Source organism: Sander vitreus, chromosome 5, assembly GCF_031162955.1.
Source record: "Sander vitreus isolate 19-12246 chromosome 5, sanVit1, whole genome shotgun sequence".
NCBI classification, from domain to species: Eukaryota; Metazoa; Chordata; class Actinopteri; order Perciformes; family Percidae; genus Sander; species Sander vitreus.
The window spans coordinates 2,547,501-2,571,084 of NC_135859.1; the positions used below are offsets into that span (position 1 = coordinate 2,547,501).

Here is a 23,584-nt window from a genome sequence, read left to right on the forward strand (position 1 = left end):
AAGACAAATGAAAGGAAATCATTTCCAACCTACTTTTATTGAACAAATTGAACGTTGAATTGAATATATAAGGCCCCACTAAAGTGTCAGTTTCTTTTTTCTTTCAACTAACGCAAAAAAATCTGAGTGAATGTCACAGCCTTCCATGATATGTATATTGCGCCAGTTAATATTGCAATGACGATAAAAAAACAATATATTGTGCAGCCCTAGTGAGGACATGTTCTGCTTACCAACTGTGCACGATCCCGTTTCTGATAATAGAATCACACGGTTAGATTTCTCCTTTTTGATATCTTTACTTGTTAATGACTCCCTAGAAACTTGAAGAAGAGGAAGTCAATGCATTAAAGAGCTCCATGAAGAAGTACTTCACCGAGGGAGAGGGGAAAGACAGCGGCATAACCTCTCTTTACTTTGTTAGAGAGGGTCAAAGGTAGGAAAAGATCCCGATGCTCCACAAGATGACTGACAGCATCAGGGGGGGGAAAAGCAGGACAAACGGTAGAGAGCGGACTATAAATACTGCACTAAATTGGCATTTTTGGCTTCCCAGGACTTCTCCTAACCTGGAGGACTTGCCCTGTGAGCTGGTGGCTGGAGAAGGCAGCATTCATGAGGAACTCCTGGGTCTAAAGTTCAGAATATCTCCTCACTCCTTCTTCCAGGTACTAAAGATTTACCTCCGAGAGTTCCCCAGCAAATTCAAGTACTTTGTGTTTCCTTTCCTTTTTATTGTATTGCAATACATAAATACGCAGTGGTGGAAGAAGTATTCTGTTCTTTTACTTAAGTAAAAGTTATATTGCCAAACTGTTACAAGTAAAAGTCCTGCATTGAAAATATTACTTAAGTGAAAGTATATAAGTATCATCAGGAAAATGTACTTAAAGTATTAAAAGTACTCCTCATATTCTAGAAACTGGAAACGATCCAAACAGTTCTGTCAATCAACTAAGTGTTTAATCAGCTAATCTTTTCAGATGAACTTGTAGGCCGTGATATTTTTGGGTAGTTCAGTTTACAATAAAACCATATTTTATAAACCATGTGTTTTGTGTGCAGAAATCCTTAATGTGTAAAGTAACTAGTAACTAAAGCTGTAACAGATTAATGTAGTGGAGTGAAATGTACAACATTTCTCTCTGAGATGTAGTGAAGTAGAAAGCACCTCAAATTTGTACTCAAGTACAGCACTTGAGTAAATGTACTTAGTTAGTGGCCGGGTTAGCTCAGCTGGTTGTGTGAGAGATAGTGATAGTTAGTTAAGGGTTCGAGTCCGACCTGAGATGATTTTCCTGCATGTCTTCCCTCTCTCTCTCCCCTTTTCATATCTAGCTGTTCTTTCCATTAAAGGTGCACTATGAGTTCCTGCGTAGTTTCAGCGCGATTTCATTTTTGTGTCAAATCATAGGCATCTCTCCTTGATTCGCTAGCTGCCTGCCCCCTGAACACACCGTGAAACAGCCCGGTCTCGGGAGACAACACAGGGGTCGTAAAGGTCAAACAAACACTAGAGGCACAGGCTGTGCACCAAAATACAACAAACCACGCTCCAGCCAATCACTGACAAGATGGTTGGGGGAGGGGGTTAGTGACAGTTAGTCAGTTAGTCATGACAGTTACGGAAACATGGGGGGAGGGGCGAGCTCGCTCTGTTTTGTTTGAAATTTACTTGAAACGTCAACGGAAGTGACCATGTAGGAACTCATAGTGCACCTTTTTAAAGGCTGAAATGCCCCAAAAAATCACTGCAAATACATGCTGGTTCCTGTCCTGGCAGGTGAATACAGGAGCTGCAGAGGTGCTGTACTCTGCTGTGGGGGAATGGGCCCAGCTGGATGGGGACAGCACAGTGCTGGATGTGTGCTGTGGGACTGGAACCATCGGCATCTCTCTGGCTAAGGTGACCTAGTCGTCTGTCACACAGACTTAATTCACCTTTGACCTTGTTTTGATAATTACAACTGACAGGAGTGAGCAATAGATAACTGTATTATGTTTCTCATCATTTTTGTGTATACCCTTTTTGTAATTTTTACAATTTTTTTTTTGAAATTGAGCAAAGAATATGACCACTCTTGCATTACAAGTACCAACTTCCTCTCACATACAGCAACCTCTGCACTATTTTTTTCTATTCTTTCTGGTGTGAAAATGGAGGTTCTGGCCGGTTTTGACATTTCCGTTGACTTTTGTCTCTAGAGGGTGAAGAAGGTGATTGGGATCGAACTGTGCCAGGAAGCTGTGGAAGATGCCAAAGTTAATGCAAAGCTCAACGGTAAGAGGCCAGACAACCTCTAACTACCGCCAGTGATTTATGTATGCAGTGGGAATATTCTTACATGTAGGATGGTCCGTAATGACGGTTTAAGTTAATAGATGTTCATTTAACATCCCTCACGACAAAAAAAGTTCAGTTACACTTAAGGGTATCTACATAAGAGTGTCATGACACAGTCATGAACGTGTCATAAACATTATAAACAAGTCATAAACGTTATGACATAACGCTGCTTTTAGTGTCATCCGGTTTTTGTCATGACTGGTTAGGGTTCATGTGTCATGACAGTGTCGTGTTCATGACAGTGTTATGTCACTCTTATGTAGCAACACGGTCTCACCGCAGTTCGTGAAATGGTGATGTTATTTTTAATCTAGTGATTCGTGTACACGGACACGTTTGTCGCTTTTTTTCGTGGTGGTCAGCACGTAATGGGACGCATCTTGACCCGGAGGTTGGGTTTAGGAAAAGAACGGGAAAAGGACATATCACACGCCGGGACAGGATCCACGGTCTCTGGGGACGCGGGGACAACGGGACAGTTATGTTTAGGAAAAGAACAACGGGGAAAGGAAACGTCCCACGCGGGCCACGATCCGCAGTCTCTGGGGGACACGCGACAACAACGGGACGGTTGGGTTTAGGAAAAGGAAAAACGGGGAAACGATCCCCGGTCTCCGGGGTGAAAGTCCTGTGGTGTTTGACCCATCCACCACCCCAACCAACCTCCCTGCGCAGATTTTCGGCATTTCACACTACTCGCTACCGTAGTTGTGCTGTGATCACGAAAGATGCTTCCCATTGAAATACATTAGTTTAAAAAAACGTGCTGGCCACCACGAAAAAAACCGAGATAAACGTGTCCGTGTACTCAAATCAGTAGATTAAATAACGTGACCATTTCACAAACTGCTGTCAGACTGGGTTGTATGTAGATAACTTCAAGTAAAGTGTGACCAAAAGTACTATCTTATCCAATCTAATTTTTTCCAAACTTATTGTAGTAATTGGAAATATTTAGTGTTTCCCCCTTAATGTTTTTGTCGGTGTGTAAAGAGCATAGAGGTCATGATGGTATTGATAAGTTGGTAGTGGTGGATGGGTACCGTGCAGTCCTGGTTTCAAATGACATATTTTGCGCATCAACTAAAAGTGCATGTTCTGTTTTTTTGTTTTTTTTTAAATTGGTTTTTCATTTGTTTGTATTTGAAGGTCTGAGTAATGTTGAGTTCCACTGTGGGAAAGCAGAGGACGTGTTCCCCAACATTCTCAATGCTCTCGTGTCACCCAACCTCACAGCCATTGTGGATCCGCCGAGGGCAGGCCTACGTGAGTAAACGGGTCAATGCATGAAAATGAATTTCACTCGCTTCAGGACTTGTCACATATCAGGTTTTGGTCTTGATGAAACAGATTCCAAGGTGATCCTGGCCATCAGGAGGGCCGAACATCTGAAGAGGCTGGTTTATGTGGCATGCAATGCTAAGGCAGCCATGAACAACTTCATTGAGTGAGTCATTATGTGTTTATCATGTTGCTGTTTTTAAAGCAGCAATTTGTTTGTGGGTATCCGCTTTATTAACTGACTTGTGAAAGGTAAAACAAAACCCTGAATAAATATTTCTACTGTAATATAACATTTTAAAGTGCTCATATTATGCTTTTTGGCTTTTTCCCTTACCTTATATATCTAGATCTTTTTTTTGTGCACGTTATCTATTGTAGTCCAGCCTTTACTTCAGAGACAAACGTGGTCACTTTGTAACACACGTTATAATGCTCGCCTAGCTGCTAGCATGGCACGCCCTCATACTCTGCTTCTGACTGGCTAGTAGTCCTTACCTAGGTACTGTCAGGACACACCCTCATACTCTGCTCCTGACTGGCTAGTAGTCCTTACCTAGGTACTGTCAGGACACACCCTCATACTCTGCTTCTGACTGGCTAATAGTCCTTACCTAGGTACTGCACATTAGAGGATGGATACCCGAACCGAGCCGGTCGGGACCCGACGGGCCAGGTTTGGGCAGATATTTAGAAATGATGTTCAGGTTCGGGTCCGGCTCGGTCACATCAGCGCGATAAGGCATTGAACATTTTCAATTTAAAAAAAGCTTATTATGTAGGTGCGCGTCTGTGTTAACGTGAGCTTGTTGCCCCGTGTGCGCTGATGCCCTCATCTGTTGACATTTCTAAATGCCTTCCTACAGTTTCTTAGTAAAAGCTTTCCACACAAACAAACGTATGTGTCATTAGTATGAGAAAAAAACGAGATTGGGTCGGGCTCGGACATAAATATCTTAATGCCTGTCGGACGTGAGCCGGGCTCGGACAGAAAAATGCAGCCCGAGCCCGCAGTTCTACTGCACATGTGCGACTCCCAACAAAGATGGAACAGAAGTGAGATGTCTCACTCTGTAGCTAAAACAGAGAGCTCAACACACAGGGTGAAAAGAGGAGCTGCAGCAATGTGCAGTACAACACATATATGGTGTTTTCTGAAAATTAAACCACATAAACGGATTCTGATATAACCTCTAAATACAATTATGAACCTGAAAATGAGCATAATATGAGCACTTTAAAGGTGGTCGGTTCTATAAAAGTCAATCCTGTGTTGTAACTTTTTGTCTTTTAGTCTGTGCAGAGCGCCATCCAACAGAGTTCACGGGGCCCCGTTCCGTCCAGTGCGAGCCATGGCCGTGGATCTGTTCCCTCAGACCATGCACGTTGAGATGCTTCTGCTGCTGGAGAGGGTGGACTACGACTCCCAGCAGCAGCAGGCCAGCAAGCAATAAGGAAGAGGCGGGGGCTGTATTTGAACCCGCCTACGACAGTACATAGTGCATTCATCGGGAGAATGCAGGGTGAAACTGTTAAATCCATTTATTTTGCAGTATGCTAGGTCAGGCTTAGCCGGTTTTTGAAAGCAGAAGTAAACAAATTAGTTGCGTCACTTTGTACCCTGGCCTTTGATAGGTAGCATGGGCTTTCTATACTAGAAATGTATGTACACACAGTACTCCAAGGAACCTTTGAAATTAATATTAAAAGCATTTTTTCCCCTTGGTCGTCTAAGTAATGTGTAAGGCCCAATAGTCATTACTTCAAAGGGTCAGTACATCCAAATATCTATTTACCACTCACCAGTCCTTAGCTTGTAATGCAATATTCATTTCAGCTTCAAATAAACTGTTAACAGTATGAACAGTTTTCTGCTTATAACTGAGCTTTATGGACATTCCCTTTGCCTTTTTAGTTTAAGAACTGTTGTCAGCTGTGTTCACTCAGAAGTGGGTTACTTTATGAGCTGTCTTAAAACCACAAAGCTATTTAGATTAAAATTTTAGTCTTTGGTTTCCTGGAACTGATACCTTGTTAAACTGTGGGTACTATGGACTAAATAGATTAACCTTTGTCAACCTTCTCTTGTATGAGTGTTTCATCATTCTGGGACTGAATAAAACAAAGCCCTTCTAGTCATTAGTCAAGACATTTTATTTTGCATAACAAATATCACTGAAGTCATAGAGCTCAGGTTGCAATACGTCATTTTCTAGGCAGCAACATCTCAAAACAATTCATTGGTACAGCTCAACAGCAACACATGTCAAAGCAGTATTTTTTTTTCTTCACACCGACACACTTGGCAAGACAAATGCACAGAGGGGGGAAAAGCACATTCTTAAAGCAATCTATAATATCACAACAGCCTTGTGTTTAAACTGCAATGTGTCCTTGAATATGTTGTAGAAAAACCACAGGCCAAATACTTTAACAAAAATGCACAGCAGTTTCTATTTTTGTTCCAGCAAGTAAGGTATGTATTTTTCCATGTCAAGATGTTTCTGTAGTTTGCAGCAACATTAATTCTATAAAATGCATAAGACTGTATGTAAGCTTTGGTATACACACTTTCATCGGCTTGTGTCTCAATCGCATTTTGTATACATCAGTGTACCAATTACATTTTTACAAGGCTGCCTTTTGAAAAATGTATTCTACTTGTGGTCAAACTGATCAATTATCACAATGACAAAATACACAATCCATTAAGGATTGAGTCTTTAAAAATCGGCACATGCTGGAGGCATTTTCCCTAAAGTATCTGTTTTACAGCTGTTCTTCATTAAAATACTAACTGGCTTAACAATAAATGCTTCATCAAGTAAAGGGGACTTGGTCTTTCTTCTTCCTGTTGAAGGGTGTTTTAGGTCCAATGTACTTTATTATACTCTGAGCCCTTCATGAAATGGATGAACTAAGGCAACACGTAGCCAACCTAATTTCTTAAGGGCACCAAAACGGAAAAGCTACGGAAATGTACCAAATGGTTAGTTGGTGTGCATGGCATTATTACTTTAATAAAAGCTAGCAAGAACATAGAGCATCAAAGAAATGATAAATTGCCCTAAACATAATACAGTACTATGTGCTTGGGTTTACTGCAGTGTTGGCATGGGAAGCAGGATGAGACTTGCATTGCCAAAGCAAAAGACGAAAAAAAGGCAACAATTCCCTCCAAATGCAAGTCACCCCAAATATCCTAAAAGCAGAAAATCTTGTACCAACATGATCAGTCAACAAAAATATCTGACGGGACACAAGTGCATAACAATAGTTCTGAATAGTCATCACTTCAACATGTTTTCAATCGTGCAAACCAAAACAGCAACTGTCCATTCTGAGGAAAAACAAAAGTTTTGTATCCATCAGCCAAAAAATCCAGAACACAGACCAGCAAAATACCCAATAAACAAGTAACTTTGTTTCCCTAATTAAACAAATGGTATAAATACAAGTATTAGTAGTCCCTTTCAAATACTGTAAGCACAAACAAAACTAATAGGTGCTGGTACTATTGCGACTGTTAAAAACGACAATCAAAACAAGCATGCATTTCTATTTTGATGTGGTTCATGTGTTATCAAGTCACATTAACTTCTCTGTAGCCTGGGCGATTTTTTTTATTTTTCTAGTGGCATAGCGAGGATGCATCTAGAGAGGTAGACGATATTTGCTCTACTGTCAGTTAGTGCATTTAGACCTACCCTTACATCTACCAGCTGAACCAATAAAACATGGGCGAAGGAAGCAAGCAGCAAGCTACCTGGCCAGGTCAATGTGGAACTATATTGCCATTAGATCTCAGTGATGCATAATTAGGTGACGGATGGTGGTGTGCGTGTGTGTGTGCCATGTCTGACAGTGACAGGGTTTCAGTGCTGTGGTTCCATCAGTGATTTCGAGACTTAAACGTCAACAGTGCAGAGGGGTTCACTCCCTGGCTGGGCAGACTCCATTATGGTCATCTTGGGTTTCTTCCTAGTTTCCTCCTGGTACAGAAATACAATAAAAAGCAAGCAAATTATGACGAGCGCATTCTGAAAACGATACAAGATGTTAAAAATAAGAAAGCTTAATCCATTCTCAATTCTAAAATATAGAAATCACGGCAGTAGAGCCCGACCAATAAAGCATTTTTAAGGCAGATAGATACAAATATTTGGTGTTTGGTGAAAAATTTGATATATCGGCGCATACATATACATTTTTTTGAAATCCAGAAAAAAAAAAAAACGTAAGAAAACAAACAGATTTCCCTAACATTAGTTATTTGTAGTTATTTCTGAGTCCTCACTAAAATATGATAATTCAGTTTAAAAATAAACGTGTTTGTTTTATTGTCACAACAGAACAGAGGAACATCAAAATATATTAAAGTTCTGATAAATAAAATGTATAAAAATACAAACTTAAGATATGAAACTTAAAGGGTTAAACAGGGAGGTTGCAGAGCGCCCTCTGGTGGACAAACTATGCAACGCCAACACTCAGAACATGGTTGAAGGGGGTTTTGTCCCTTTTTATTAATTTTTTTAAAAAATATTCATTTAATCTGCCATTATAAATGCAGATACCGATAGTTTGGAAAATACCTAATATCAGCCGATAATATCGGCCCGCTGATCCATCGGTCGGGCTCTACACGGCAGTGGCAATGTCATTAATTGAGGCCCTGCAGATTTACCGTTTGCCAAGAACGAAATTCTACCACCCAAACTACCACCTCGTCTTTCCTTCAACAAGCTCTCTGGTGACAACATGTCTGATGTACAACACGTAAACCCTTTTGGTTCTTGTCAGGGGAAGAATAAACAAACAAATGTCACAAACAAACAGACCGAAAATGAATGTGCGAAGTCCTACACTCTGAAAGCAAATACAGGAGGCATTTCTCCCAGGCGACATTTTAACATGTCACAGTGGGGACATCACAGGTGTGAATCATAAAATGAATTATTTAGCTGCTTCAGTTTCAGGGTCCTGGAATTGTGCCTGCTGGCTCACTTGAATAGAACAGAGCCACCGTTAATGTTAGTACCAGCTGTGCTGTCAAAATGTCTGCTTGGATTTTTGCTTTGGCCTATTTATTACTCTTCCCTCATTCGTGTTTGAAACCAATTTCAAAAAGGAAATCTAAGTTCTGAGTTACACAGCAGCCATAGAAAGTTGGGCTGGGGGTTGTGGAAGACAGGACCCATATTTAACAGTGGTTACAATCCAAATGGCATTCAAAATAGATGTTCTGCATGCTGCATAAAAAGGGAACAATTCTCACCCTCTGCGTGGCTAGTTTCCTCATTTCCTCTTGCAGTTTGTTCAAAATGTGAAGGTTTGGCTTGTTCTTTTTGGCATACTGCTGGAGCTCAATCACACTCTTGTCAGAGCTCTCCTGCAAAAGACCAGGTGTTTTTAAGTCATGAGATGTGCTTGCATAATGAATTATCTTCATTTAGAGCATTTCACTGGTGGTTCTCTGATGTGGCAGGTAGTGAAGTTAGCAAGGAAAAGTGTTAATGGCAAGTACAACTGAAATAGCCCGATAACTGCTTACTCAAAGTGGAAAGGTTCTCCAGTGAGAGGGTTTTATTCTAAAAAAGACGTTTTAATTGCTGTGAGGGTTCGACTGTTGACCGTATTGGCAGGCAGCACTACGTGAGGTGGAAACAGAGTTAACACAATCCTCATAACCACATCTCTTATCCTCTTAAAGTGTAACTCTCGCCAAAATGCAACCTAGGGTCTTTTTGTGAATATACCCGAGTCAAACTTTCATTTAAAAGCATATTTAGGACGGAATCGCCACTTTTAAGATTTACCGTATTTTCGTTTTTCGGTTAAATGACCTTTTGAATGGGAGTGCTAGGGGCACTTTTATGCTAGCCTCAAAATAGCTCTTTTTAAACCACTAAGAAGGCTCGACACAACATGAGACTTTGCTTGAAGTATCACCAGGGGCTCTACACCTTAACCAAAGCATTGACAACATTGTTTGTGTACCCAGAGTTTACTAAAAAGAAAGGTTTTGAGCAACTCACGTTAGCAGTTGGTGTTTACGCTATCCGCCATTTTCTAAGTCAAAAATAGCCGATCTCTGAATGCGAATGAACGGACTCCATAGGAGGAAATGTCATTCTTATATGAGGCTCCTTTTTCAACTACAAGGTCAATATTGTGTTTCACCAACGACAAAACAACAAATTATCCATGCATTTATATGGAACTAAGCTTTAGGAGCTTTGTACCAAGAAGCTATGACAACATGTCTTCGCTTTTTTTGGCGGCGAGGATTCCTTCTCCTGTGGCTCGGCGTAAGTCTGATCCTCCATTATGAACTAAAGGGCAGCGCAGGCTTTCACACGGGGGCAGTGACCAGCGCCTCCCACTGATCTCCTTCTCCGTTTCAGTCACTTGACGCTGACTCAGAACGAAAACGCGTTGTGGATTAGCTAGACAGGTAGACTAGTGCTTTATGTCCCTCTCAGCGATTGGAGTTTTTCAAAATGGCGGAACGACATGGAAGCCTCCTTGGACTTGCCCGTCCAATGTACAGATAAGAAACTCTTCGCTTATGAGGATAGGTCAGATCATTGGCAGAGGTCATTTTACACCGATGAGGACATATTTATGAATGAAGACATCGATTATAAAAACACTATACAGTGTACCTTTAAGTGTCTTACTTGGCAATAAATCCTCTTCCGATTCTGGTTTAAGAGCGTACTTACCTTCTTGACCATCTTATTGCTGTCTCTGCCGTACATGCGGAGCAGTGAACCCCAGTTCTTGACGTGGGGATGAAGCATCTGCAAGATCTTCTGAGATGCCAGTTGTTTGCCAACCCTCTTGTTCTTGCCTGGTGGCAAGGGGACAAAACATGTCACTGAAAGCTGCTTGTATGTTATGTATGTTGGTTTGTTGTACTGGTTCACTGTCACTATGTGGGTAGATGAGGATTAGGATCTACTTACACCAGCCACGCACGGTGTGCTTCCCACACGTCATCACATATTCACTCTTCTGGTTTTTCCCAGGGATCACCTCAAATTTAATGCTGGTGTCTCCCATTCCATGGTTTCTACAGGGAAGACATAACAGTACATTCATATTATTTTTTTTATATATATCTGCAACTAGGCCTGTCGCAATATGCAATGTAAATCAATTAATCGCATAATAAATAAAAATGAGCTAGATCATTTTTAAACGGAAAATTATCGCGGCTGGAAAACATTCCATTTAATTTGTTTTTGATTGCGTTTGGTTTTCATCCCAGTGCATTTTTTGTTAACGGAGACTGAGAGTCTCCGTTATTTATTGTTTTTGGTTGTTTTGTTGGATATTTAAAATGTCTTCCAGTTCCAGCGTTAAATATTCTTTAGAAATAAAGGTTTATTGATCTTTGAAAAGGTGTACCTGCATTATTATGCCATTATCATTATATTAGATGAAAATGGTCTCAGAATGACAATATTATCGTTTATCGCAATAATTTCTGGAACAATTTATCGTCCAGCAAAATGTGTTATCGTGACAGGCCTATCTGCAACCTGGGGCCTGTTGCACAAAAGTAGAATGAAGAAATCCAGGATAACTGAGAAAGCGCAGCTTGACTTAGTGTGGTCCGCTCATCGCGGCTTAATCGGTTGCACGTTTGCCGAGCCAGGATGAGAAGGTGAAGCGGTGTCAGCCAGGTGTAGATAGTTGGGATAAGTGCACGTTCACGGCTTTCTTAAATAGACCATGGTATCAATCACAGATTTACTGATGCAGAAATGGAGAAGACGCGTGCGGCATATCTTTAACCCGCTGAGCTGCAGCTGTTACGAGGTGAAACATATAATATGCAAAAAGGGAAATACGGCTGTTGTTATCAGAGAGAAAAAAAGTCCAGACAGACAAAACAATGCGTAAGGATTTAAAAAGATCTACTTAGGGCCTACTAGTCACTCCACATTTTTTAATAGCTTTTAATATGCTTGTTTTGTGTTGGTTTTATTGCTGTATCTGTTTTTATGTGCTGGTTGTACTGTGAAGTGTCTTTGAGGAGCCTGTAAAGCACTATATAAATAAAATGTTTTATTATTTAGCCTACTTTGCCTTAAAAGTGAGCAGAGGGAATTAATGTTCCTCTGGACATTTACCCTAAGGACTAGGCTTAATTTCAAACCCTTATTCATAATAAGAGAATAGGTTTTACAACCATATCCACAAATCTCTATAAGCTATGTCTAATTCTAAATATCTTTCTACAATTAATGTTCATACAGAACAAACATGACTGGACAAAAACTAGAAAAAGTAGTAATTGACTTCAATACACACTGTAAGCATATCTGTAAAACAATATAACCTATTATTCAGGGTTTTTTTTCTCACTCTCAAGCTCCAAGATGCGTGACGGCACCAAAATAAAAAGATTAAGAAGCTTTGTGGCGTTCCAACACATTCTCACTCCCATCTGGTAAAATACGGACGTTTGGTCAGGTGCAGTTGTCGTCGTTATTGACGCTAATAGTCTCCTTTAAAGTCCGCTGCACGGTGTGGGAGGATCCCCCCGCCTCCCCCTGCCTCTCCATGTTCCATATTCATGGGGAGAGCAGCGGAGGAAAAGCCCCTTTCCTCCGCATTGTCCCACTTTATCTCCGGTACCAGTGCAACAATTTCTTACCATCCAAACAACTGCAATAGTAGGATTTAAATCAAACTTGTGACCGCAATAGTGACAAGTAATGCATGTTAATAAAAATAAAGCAGAACACATTCAGAAGACAAAGGAATAACTGTTAAACATGTTTATTTCGGATCAGAGCAGCAGCTGATTTAACACGTCAGTCTCCAGGATTAATGTTAGCCCCGCTGTTAGCCCGGCTGTTAGCCCGGCTGTTAGCCCCGCTGTTAGCCCGGCTGTTAGCCCGCTCTGGAGCAGGCTAGCTGCAAAGAATAAATCTCCATGGTTACTTGGCTGGGTTTAATTCAACCTGCTTTTGTGCAACCAAATCAAAGCTAAATTCATCCAGGATAAGTTGAATATCCCGGCTTAATCCCTTATCCTGGTTTTGTGCAACAGGCCCCTGGCTCTTTGTTGTCCTTGGCAACAATGACCCAACAGGTCATTAAAGTCGTTCAGCACGTGTACATGCGATGGTTGGGCTTCGTGGTATTTGTCCCGCCCCTCCTCCACTGTGATTGGATGGCTGAGTAAAATCTGACAGTGACAAGTTTTACCCAGAGTTAAACATTTTTCAACTCTCGGTGACCCGAAAAAAATAACATATCAGGGGTGCACGATATATCGACTCAATATCGTTTTTTGCAATATCACATTGTGCAATATCAATATTGAAAATGTACTGAAAAGTATGCAATATTCCGTGTATTTTGTGAGACGCGCATAGAGACAGCGAAAGAAACGAGAAGTGTGAGGACAGAAAGAGAGAGTGTGAACTGCGAAGCGTGCGTTTAAATAAACCCTTGTGTTGTACGAAAATCTGTTGTTTTGATATTCTATGAATCTATTTTGATGCGTTTTCAACTTTTGTGTTTTCATATATGTTTAAGAATATCGGAATGAATATCGATATCGCAATATTCACACTCAATATCACATTTTGTCAATATCGGGCAACCCTATACCAAATGTGAGTAAATATGATAAAAACAGTGAAAGTATTATTGCAAAGGATTCAAAAAATACACTGGCGTCAGGAAAGACCCTTTGGTGGACACATGCCATTAGCAGGTAGACGGAGTCGATTTAGTTCATCTACATAACGTGCAGATTTTTTTGTGTTCAATGCAATGAACTGTGTTCCATTGTAATGCACTGCATCAGAATAAACTTCATTATAGATATAATCTTGAAAGAAAAAAACATGACAACCAAAAATATTCATAAAAATGTACTTGTTTGGTGCCATAATGCATAACCTCTTACCTTTTAAGGCACTCATGAAGAATCTGATATGGCGAAAGTAGTCCTGCTTTGTTGGTCAGCTCATACACCCTTGAGTCTTCTATATTAATATGATTAAAATACTGTGGAGGAGAGTACAGAGTGTTACCATTGTTGTGCGTTACGCTGTTATTCTATCGTTGGCAACAATTCTTGTCCAAATCATGTTACCTGCCTTCAATGTTGGCGACACGTACATGACCTTTAGCTTACTCTATTCCACTTTACTGAAAAAGATTCCAGGTAAAAAAAATGTAACGTCAAAAATAGGAAAAAGAAAAAGAAATACCTCCAGTTCATCGCCCTCAACAGGCTTCTCCTCCGAGGTCTGCTTCACAAAGTCAGGGATGAGGATTTCCAGTGTGGCTCGAGCTGAAGTTTACACCAAATTACCATTGGGAGCAAAAGAAGTGACGTATTACAACATGCAAATTTACCCGTGCAACTATCTACTGAATATAGTAAGTATATTGTAGTCTTTATTGCAGAAGGTGCGACAAAGATGAGTGACTGTTGTGATAGCAAATGAAGTGGGTGGGAACAACTCTGTCTTCCATTTATAAGCACTCTTGTGGCTACACCAAACTGGGTAACAGTAAGCATTTGGTAAGTCAGCAGATTCATTTGGTTAAAGAAAACTACAAACTACTATAATTCACATATGTTCCATTCCAGTCAGTGCCATCCACCTACAACATGATGTGTAAAATATAGTTTGATTATTATACACCCAGGTCCAAGACGGTTTTTGTGAGAAGCCCTTAAACAGATGTAATTGCTGTACATTTAAGACAATTGGAACAAAATATTTACGATGGGGATTTTGCAAAATGTCTCCCTAAGCAAACCAATGTCTTCACCCACTGACAGTAGTACTCTGAGCTAATATAATGTATCTTCAGCTGTGAAATACACCAACTATCACAATGCCAAGTACTGTAAATAAAAGGAATTACCAGCTTTATTCTTAGCAAGTTTTTTACTGCTTGCGGTTCCTGTGCCGTATGTTACTCCATCTATAACGACCGACGCTCCAAAAGGTTCACTTGGATTCTCTGCGGGGCACACAAATTCAGTTTGATTTGATATCAAGTTACACTCAACAACAAACGTTCATTCATAGGAGGTAATAGCAGTAGTTTTGTGTGCACATTTCTGGGACTACAAAAGGGGCTAATGAACATGTGTGTACTGTGCTGGGCTGTAGACGACGAAAGTGAGCAGAGTAGATTTACACATCACAATATAAACCTGCTAACTTTTTTTTAATCCTGATAAGGCAAGAATGGCATAGGACTTTAAACACCTCAATTCTCTAAAGGACATTTGCAAAAAAGAACTTACCACATTCAAAAAAGTTGTAAACAGGTCGAACCTTTAGGACACGCTGCATATATTCATGTAAGATGCAAACTTCAGACTTCCCATTAGGGTTGATGACAAATTCTGTTAAAATAGAAAAATGAAAATGCATCAAACAAACAAACTTAAAAAAAGGACAGCTTTAACAATGATAGCACAGATATTAGGGCTGAGTCGAGCAGTCATTTTTTGGTTGTTGTTGTCAGTCGGTGTTGTCAGGAGCGCTCACTGAGTGAGTGCGTATCGCTTTCACGCTGCTCTCCTGGCTAAAATCATTCCAACATGTTGTCCTGTCCGCTCGGTGAATATGTCAGCGACGGGTAGTGGCAGCTGTGGAACCGGACCCAGGGTGAGACTGAGCTGCCCGCAGGAATAGAAGCTTGTCCGAGGCAGATAAGAATAAGGTTATACCCTGCCTTCTACTTAGAACTAGAAGTTGCTGTGAGCTGTAAATCCCCCCAGTCTCTGGCTTTTGTTTGATATCTAGTGTCGGCAACAAAATGTCGTTAGTGTAGTGTACACTACATTTTATTTAAGTTGGGCTTTATTGTGAGGGGTAAAAACAGAAGAAGTAAAGCTAGCTTTACGCGCTGCCGTTGTCAATATGGGAGTTAATAAAAGTGTATTAGTCTTGGTTCACGCTGGTTCATTTTACAGAGCCTCTTTGTTTTTATTTTATTACCCTAAGCAACTTAGTAGTTAGGACGCGTTAGCATGGAGGGCTAACTTAGCTCGTTTAGTTTATTACGTGAACGTCTTTGTCATCCTGAATGTCCCGCCGAACCCCGTTTAAAAACCTCTCAGTTCTGTGGCCGTGGGTAGAGCAGGCGCACATATACTGAGGTTCATGCCTCGACGCAGAGGTCCAGGGTTCGAATCCGACCTGTGACAACTTCCTGCATGTCTCCCCCTCTCTCTCCCCCCACAGTTTTTATTACTATTTTCGACCTATTCTTGCCTTACTTCCTTCTTTCTACTGTCTTTTTCCAAGGTTTTGTCAGGCTTTTTTGTGTCATCAGCATTTAAATGTTTTCCCAGGTACAAGGCTGTTTAGTAAATCTATCGCTGACATCGCTGTATTCTTCCTCTTTATAGAGACTTTTCTACCAAAAATTATTCGCGCTGGTTAGGGGGTACATGGTTAAAAAAAAAAAAAACTGTTCAAAGTTGGAACATTATTGAAAAAAGCTTGAGACCCAGTGCTTTAGAGGCAATGCGGTCTGTGCCTAAAAAGTATTGAATACAGTAGCCAGCCCTAGGCTACACAGACTACTCTATAAGGATAAACATATTCTTGTTTTATTTTATGGTTTCATTGGTAAACAATAATACAAAATGAACACCTGCCTTCTTCTTAAAAAGTTGTATTACATACATTCAAGTATGAATGTATAGAATTGTTACCTTTCTTAGTTGGTGCATCTTGGACCGACAGTGTGATGAGTTTCTGGTTGGCAGGCAGGATCGGTCTCTCTGACTCGGCCTGCTTCCTCTTCATGTCTCTGTTGAACTGCCTCCGCTCGGCCCAGGTACGAAACTTTTTTACTGTGACTTGTTCAAAGTCAAAGCATTTTTCCAGGTACAGCCGAAACTCTTCAAGTTCTGTGAGGAGGTTTTATCAAGTTAGATCACTTACTAAAAAAAACCTTGCTTGAGTTCTAACGGCAGCAAAAACATAACAATGGCCTTTCAAAAGTCCATAACTGGAAACATGCTGTGAAAAGCCCTTACCTATGGACTCGTCCTTGCACACCTCCACCTTGGCCTTAACTTGTCCTAAGGCCCCGTGGGCAATGTCACAGAGAGCTTTAACCTGCAGGCTGTTATTAGTGGTAGCCTCTACATCTGGGTTGCCGTCAGTCATACTGGAGGGAGGGACACCGTCCTGCTCCTCAGCTGTAGCATCTGACTTGCCTGCACTCTGTTCGCCATTGACCTCATCGGCAGGCTTAACAGGAGACTCCACGTCATTAGGCGTCGCCTCCCCATTCAGCTCCTTCTCCTCAAGATCCTTCATTTTCTTGTAGTGTAGGCAAGGAATGCTGCTAGTAGGAGGGTCGTGTTTCTGTGTCAAAAGGAAGACCAAGAGTCGTCACAAAAAGGTCAACAGTGTTATCACTTTGACACCATGGCTGACTTCACTCAGACTTTCAAGAACTAAGCTGGAATATGTCCATGGCCTTAAAAAAAGATCAATTATTTATTTCCTATAAATCTTATAAGTTGCTATTTTTCAGTAATCAAATGTTCTTTTTTTTGGAATGGAATGAATAGATAAGAGAAAGAGACCTGAACAGACAGGAGGCCATCAGTGGCAGATTGTGTTATTGTGAGGCAGTTGCTCAACACTGACCAGCAGCCCAAACTGAGGGCAGGAGCAAAATATGTAACAGACAGCACCCAACTAGTAAGATCAAACCCACTGTGAAAAACTGTTCACATTAGGGCTGTTGGAACAAATTCCGAAAGTTGAATATAATTTCTAAGTTTCTTTTATAAATAGGGTGGCTAACGTTAGCTAATCTCCCTCTTCTCATGTCACGTCTGATGAACAATAAGTTACGGGAGTATTCTCAGTAACGTGACAATCTGCAAGAAACAGGTTGCTTATAAATCACTACCACCTCTAGTGGACAGACCGCGTAACAACAACCACATGCTTATAGTGGCATTGACAATGCATAAGCCTGAGTAGTGTAGTACACATTTATAACAGGCTGCATTTGAGCATTAAATATTTGGATATTAAAAAGAATTACAAATGAAATTTGAATGGAAGACAGCCCTAGTCAATCAGTGTGACAAGTTAATTAGACACTTGTGTTGCATCTTACCCTTATGCTGCCTGTCCCAAGGAAGTAGGGTCTGGACCAGGTAACCACCCTGGTCTCTCTGTGCAGGTAGACTGGAATGCCTGAGTTATGGAATGTCATAATCCATCCATCAGGTAGAGGCTCAGTGGGTGGACGCCCACGACCTGGCATAGGGGGGGAAATGTAAATGCAGGCAATAATTACTACACTATTACTTTATGTAGGGAACTTTTCTAATAACTATTAGAAGACTTTGATGTGTTACCACAAAACTCCTAATAGTGTGACAACTATTTCAAAGATATTCACACCTCAGGCTTGGATTCAAGTTTTAAAAGCACAATTCCGGCGCAAAATGAACCTAGGGGTTAATAACATATGTGTACCGAGGCGACCGTTCTCTGGGATCTGTTTTCATGCTAATCGGATGTGTCTCTAGCTTGAAACAAGCTACCCGCAAACCCAATGGTTAGCTGCTAACGCTAGCTTTCGGGGCAGATGGTAAATTGCTATTTCTACACCACTAACAAGGCTCAAAATAGCACCACACTTCCACGGAAACAGTCATGAGCAGTCAAATCACAAACGCCGTGTTTGAGCTATGTTACTGATTACTGGTTGCACGGCGTTCGTCTGCTCATGACTGTTTTCTAAGATGGCGTCCAAATGTAAACCTGAACGCTACTGTCTTTCTAAACTATCTTTTTAATAAACTGTCCGTACACTTACAACGTTCTCAATGCTTCAGTTTACATGTAGGGACCCTCATTATGCTACCGTGGAAGTGTGGTGCTATTTTGAGCCTTGTTAGTGGTGTAGAAATATAGATTTACCCTCTGCCCCGAAAGCTAGCATTAGCAGCTAACCACTGGTTTTGCGGTAGCTTGTTTAAAGCTAGAGACACATCCGATTAGCATGAAAACAGATCCCAGAGAACGGTTGACTCGGTACACATATGTTATTAACCCCTAGGTTCATTTTGCGCCGGAATTGTCCTTTAAGATATTAAAATTAGGTGGAGTAAGTAAGGTTAGGACCAAACATGCAGGTGAAGCGTTACTGAACATCAGTTTAAAGTTCACCACTACACTCGCTCTTCATCCAGCTAGTTGGATTAGGCATTACGACATGTTGTAGTTCAGGTCACACTAGAGCTGGACAATATATCGATATTATATCGATATCCTGATATGAGATATCGTCTTAGATTTTGGATATCGTAATATGGCATAAGTGTTTTCCTGGTTTTAAAGGCTGCATTACAGTAAAGTGATGTCATTTTCTGTTACCAGACTGTTGTAACTGTTCTATTATTTGCCTTTACCCACATAGTCATTATATCCACATTACTGATGATTATTTATCAAAAATCTCATTATGTAAATATTTTGTGAAAGCACCAATAGTCAACGCTACAATATTGTTGCGGTATCGAGGTATTTGGTCAAAAATATCGTGATATTTGATTTTCTCCATATCGCCCAGCTCTAGGTCACACACATGGAAATGAAATGCCATCCCATTTTATTTCTATGATCACACACACACACACACACCTTAAACAATTATTTGATACCTGATCTGCGGCGCTTTGAACAATGAGCTTGTTTGAACATAATGAACTAACAAAATGCAATTCGGATACTCATTTCTAAACTTTTAGGTTTACATTTATGTACTTTTCAGACTCGAGAGTTGACTCGTTCGCCATTAGGATTTCAAACCTGATTAGTTTAGTGAGTCCTTGCATGTAGTGTTTTACATCTCGCCACCTGACCAACAGCAGTGTGCACATGTTCAAAAGGTGCCCATCAGCGTGTCATTTTCGACTGTGATACTATTTCAGAGCACTACAACACAGAAAGGGGGGTTACTTGGTTGTCCATTTTTAGTCGTGCAGTTCTTACCACTCTAACCAATTGCCCGGGTAAACCCTGTATTGTAAGCTATATCTGCACACTATTGTATGACATAATATTAAAAATTATAAACCCAATACTAACCTATATTTTGTATCAATTCACTTTTAAACAGATTTAACACCTAGCATATACTGTTTAGAATAGATCAGATCATATTGTGCCCCATCGAACTGAAACCACATTCCAAAACTGCCTTGATAGTACCCAACCCTAAAACAGACAGATCCATCACTCACTCTTCAGGACAGTCTTAATTTTGGTCATCATGGGATGAACACCTCCTTCACCATCTGACTGATGATCACTGTCCCCGCCAAATTTGTCCTCTGCCGGACGCATCTTTTTTGGGACTGGCATGCCCTCCTCCAGCAGAGCATCGACGTCATTGTCAAACTCCTCCTGGAAGAGTCAATGGTTAAGGCCGGGAGAGAAGGATGGGTCACCAGTTTGAGGGAGTTTTGTCTGATGTGATGCCATAAGGTGAACAATTGGTGGAGAAAACAAAACCACCCATATAGGGAAAAAAAACATCAGTGCCGCTTTGACGCATAAAAGCTAAATCCTTCTGAATTGACAAACAGACCATACTGACTCTAAATCAACTACTGCTACAAATGAAATGACATTAGCGGTTTCGAGCCCTCCTTTTTTATTTCTATTGATTACTCTTGCATCAAATCACCCAGCATTTAATGGGAGAAATTAAAAATGGCACTAACCTCTTCCAGCATCTCCCTTCTCATTTTCAGTAACAAAAAACAAACACACACACATAACTAAATGTCTGCTGCTTGATAGGATTCTGTCTCAACCAGTCACACATTTTGATGCAGAAAAGGTCTCAAGTGTTACAATAAAAATCAAGAAATCATTACAACGGTTATTTTTCTTAGTTCTAGCTATACTTAATCCATACTAGACGATCCCAAATTGTATCAGCCAATTCATAGTGGTGCTGTTTGTGCTATTTTTCCCCTGTAGCATAATTAGAGATGTATAACCCAGCCTCTATTTTCCGCAACATTGCAGAAACCCTCTAACTGTCGACTACATCAACATAACACCATAGCAGAGCCAATCTCACCAAATAAAACAAAGTATCTGCATTGCTACAGGTGTTTTTTTTTTTTACGTGGGGGACACCAGGGAGTTAAGGAGCAACACAAGATACAAGGTTCAAGGTTTATGAAAGTGTGGTCTCAATTTGGAATCCCACCACCATGAAATCTTGGCCTTGATTAGGCTGCATTCCCACTACAACCTGCACTGTTTGTTGCTTTGTAGGGGTGGCTCCAGATATTAGTGAGAAGACATGATCCAGCATGTCAATAACTCTATTTTGTTTTGACGTCAGTCAGTTTAGAATATTATGAGAATGTTATTACAGCAGCAGTCACTTTCAAATCTATTACGAGGTAAACAGCAAAATAATGCTGGTCATTGTACTGTACAGAGAGTTAGACTGGCCCACTCTGTGTGTTGCTGGATGATATTGCATTGTTGCTAAAGGTGACCTACGTTCAACCTTTACTGGACAACCTTGTTGTTTTGTTGCTGTTGCCATGTCTGCACCCCCTGCTGTGCCATTGCAGTGGTCTCATTGAAATGACAGCGGAGGCTGTGTTTAATGACCGTGTTGATAATGCCCTGTCTTGTATGGACTGTATGTGCTGTATTAGGCCTACCGTATTTCTGTTTGACAGTAAAGGGCAAAAACGGGTGTGTAGCTTATAATGACAAGGGTTACTGCAGACATAAGAACAGACGTACCCCATAGGAGAAAGCTACGGCCTCCTCATCTGCTTGCTCCTGCTGAACTATGACATCAGACTTAAAGCCGCCGTGCTCCACGTCGTCGTCATCCAGGAAGTTCTCGTAGAAGTCATCCAACTCGTCCAGGACGGCGAACTCTACCTTGTTTTCCGAGTCTACCTCAGCCTCCTCTGATCTTCTGCCTGCTAGGTTTCCTGCTCCAGAGCTACCCTCGGCTACTTCCTGCTCACTAGTCAAGTCGTGCAACTCACCATTTACGCTGTCTAAGCCGTCATCACTTCCTCCCTCCTGCCCTTCACCCGTGTACAAAACCTTCCTGTCTTTGCTATTGCTGCTTTCAGTGAAGCTTACGCGGATCTTAACGTCTCTAAGCAGCTTTAGGTCTGGTAGGAACCCGGTGACTGGGAGAGCGTGGCGGGCTGTTCTAGGGCATGGTGGGATGGCATTGGCCTCATCTGAGAGGTGGCTATAGAAAGTTATCGAGCCCTTGCTGAGGGCCTGCTGTGGGTTGGCTTCCCCGTCCCCTGGGGTGTATGTGTATCCATCACCACCAGAGCTAACGTCCATTACCTCTGCGTCACTGGACGTTTGCAGGGGAGGTGGTGGAGGTGCCCTGCCCTCATCTTGGCCAAAATCATCAGGTGGCTCCAAGGGGAGAGGGGGTAGCACATCATCTATCTCCATTTCCTCTGTATAACGAATTACAACTTATACAGACCAATATGTTTATTCTAAAAATCTGACCTGTTGAGAGACTTTCTTATCTAAACCCAGAATGCATGCAGAAGCACATCCCTGTATAGACCGCGTACCAGAGGTGAAAATGCTAAGCTGACTACATTGTTCTTTTCATTAATGTAGACAGCTGTCAGAATCACTGTCTCAATTATTGGAAATCACAATGCATTCAGCTTAATATGGGATCTAGGCACTGATCATCCTCCACTGGTTTCTTCTGGGAGCTAGAAAGAAAGGACCAGTAAGAGTAACGTTAGATGGCAAGTTAGTGCAACTCAATGACTAATACTGTAATAATTTACATCTGACTTCAACGTAACATGTGTCCTTTGGCATGGGAATATGATTACTGTTAATCCAAGTTCAAATAACAAGCTAATTCATCGTTAAATAACAGGGGAAGAGCCTCGTTTTAGCGCATCTGTTCAGTCTACTCTGCACAGCGGGCCCCTGGTGACATTAACACCCGTGCTAATAAGCTAGCAGGAAACAAGGCAATGGGCTTTAACGTTACAGATTTTCGCGGCTGAATAAGAGGTCAGCCTGCCCGAGAACAGTTGACTACAGAAATACTCACCGATAAATATGAAACGGCTGTCTCCTATTGGGCATCTGACTACCTTTCGAAATTATTTTATTCTCCATGCGCCGCCATACTGCTTCAACTGCAGCCCCGCCATCTTGAAGAAAACCACAGCGGCAAACTAACTCAGGCCCCGCCTCCCAGTACCGGCATTTTGATAATTGATCGATCAGCGGGCCAATCACAACGTCGTTGTACGACATCTACTGGTATGATTCAACCAATACATAGCATTACACATGTTGGTCGGTGAGCAACCATAGACAGTATATAAACGGTGAGCAACACGTTAACATGTCAACGTCAGAATATTCAAGAAATAAAAAATGGAAACAAATGAATGACATTTCACAGTTGTCTTTAGATGTTTTTGGAACTGTGATTCATTTTTTTAAACGTACATAGGGCGGTCCCCGTATATTCTCTAACTTGAAAGGGGTCCTTGGCTGAAAAAAAAAGAAGAGAATCTGGTCTGAAATGTGTTGGCAATCCTTTGTGAATACTAGGTCTCAACAATGTACAGCTCTGACCGTGTACCTGAACAAATATTCTGAAGAACCTGACTATAAAGGTTTCTCTTAACACAAATGTTGCTTCAATATTTAACTGCTGAAGCCAAGTTTTGCACTTAGTGTAACTTGAGGTAGTTTAAATGCCATATATATGGACTTGCTTTTGAAAATAAATGTGCAAAAGGTTGGTTTACATTATTGATGATTAAACTACAAATAGCCTACTTAACTAAAGGTCAAACTTTGAAATCATGGCTTTCGTATAGCCTAGCGTGCAGGAGCCTACTGTGGGTGGGTG

General features: G+C 41.1%; 2 protein-coding genes across 4 annotated transcripts in view; one reads left to right on the plus strand and one right to left on the minus strand.

The window, feature by feature from the left end:
- The window catches only part of trmt2a (tRNA methyltransferase 2A), an 11,532-nt gene extending 5,769 nt beyond the window's left edge, over nt 1-5,763 (plus strand). For all 3 annotated transcript variants that reach the window (XM_078250040.1, XM_078250041.1, XM_078250042.1), the window contains exons 6-12: nt 321-436; nt 557-668; nt 1,784-1,906; nt 2,206-2,281; nt 3,497-3,613; nt 3,698-3,794; nt 4,923-5,763. In XM_078250040.1, coding sequence (XP_078106166.1) covers nt 321-436; nt 557-668; nt 1,784-1,906; nt 2,206-2,281; nt 3,497-3,613; nt 3,698-3,794; nt 4,923-5,082 — 801 coding nt within the window. In that variant the 3' untranslated portion in view covers nt 5,083-5,763. The remainder of the gene's footprint in view (nt 1-320; nt 437-556; nt 669-1,783; nt 1,907-2,205; nt 2,282-3,496; nt 3,614-3,697; nt 3,795-4,922) is intronic.
- A 1-nt stretch (nt 5,764) lies between these two features.
- Nucleotides 5,765-22,882, minus strand: dgcr8 (DGCR8 microprocessor complex subunit). Its single transcript, XM_078250039.1, has 14 exons — nt 22,769-22,882; nt 21,451-22,415; nt 19,917-20,079; nt 17,780-17,922; nt 16,677-17,010; nt 16,350-16,547; nt 14,928-15,029; nt 14,540-14,638; nt 13,873-13,955; nt 13,566-13,666; nt 10,600-10,706; nt 10,357-10,484; nt 8,907-9,020; nt 5,765-7,620 (listed from the first exon to the last, which is right to left on the minus strand). Exons 2-14 carry the CDS (start codon nt 22,135-22,137, stop codon nt 7,537-7,539), a joined length of 2,343 nt encoding a protein of 780 aa, XP_078106165.1. The 5' UTR covers nt 22,138-22,415; nt 22,769-22,882; the 3' UTR covers nt 5,765-7,536.
- Between the last annotated feature and the right edge of the window lie 702 nt (nt 22,883-23,584).

Coding starts and splice junctions, on each gene's coding strand:
- dgcr8 (XM_078250039.1), bottom strand. CDS start 22,137: ATGGAGATAGATGATGTGCTACCCCCTCTCCCCTTGGAGCCACCTGAT. Junction 17,011..17,779: donor TTGGGACAGGCAGCATAAGG/GTAAGATGCAAC, acceptor CTTTTGACACAG/AAACACGACCCTCCTACTAG. Junction 10,485..10,599: donor GCACACCGTGCGTGGCTGGT/GTAAGTAGATCC, acceptor CCTTGCCACCAG/GCAAGAACAAGAGGGTTGGC.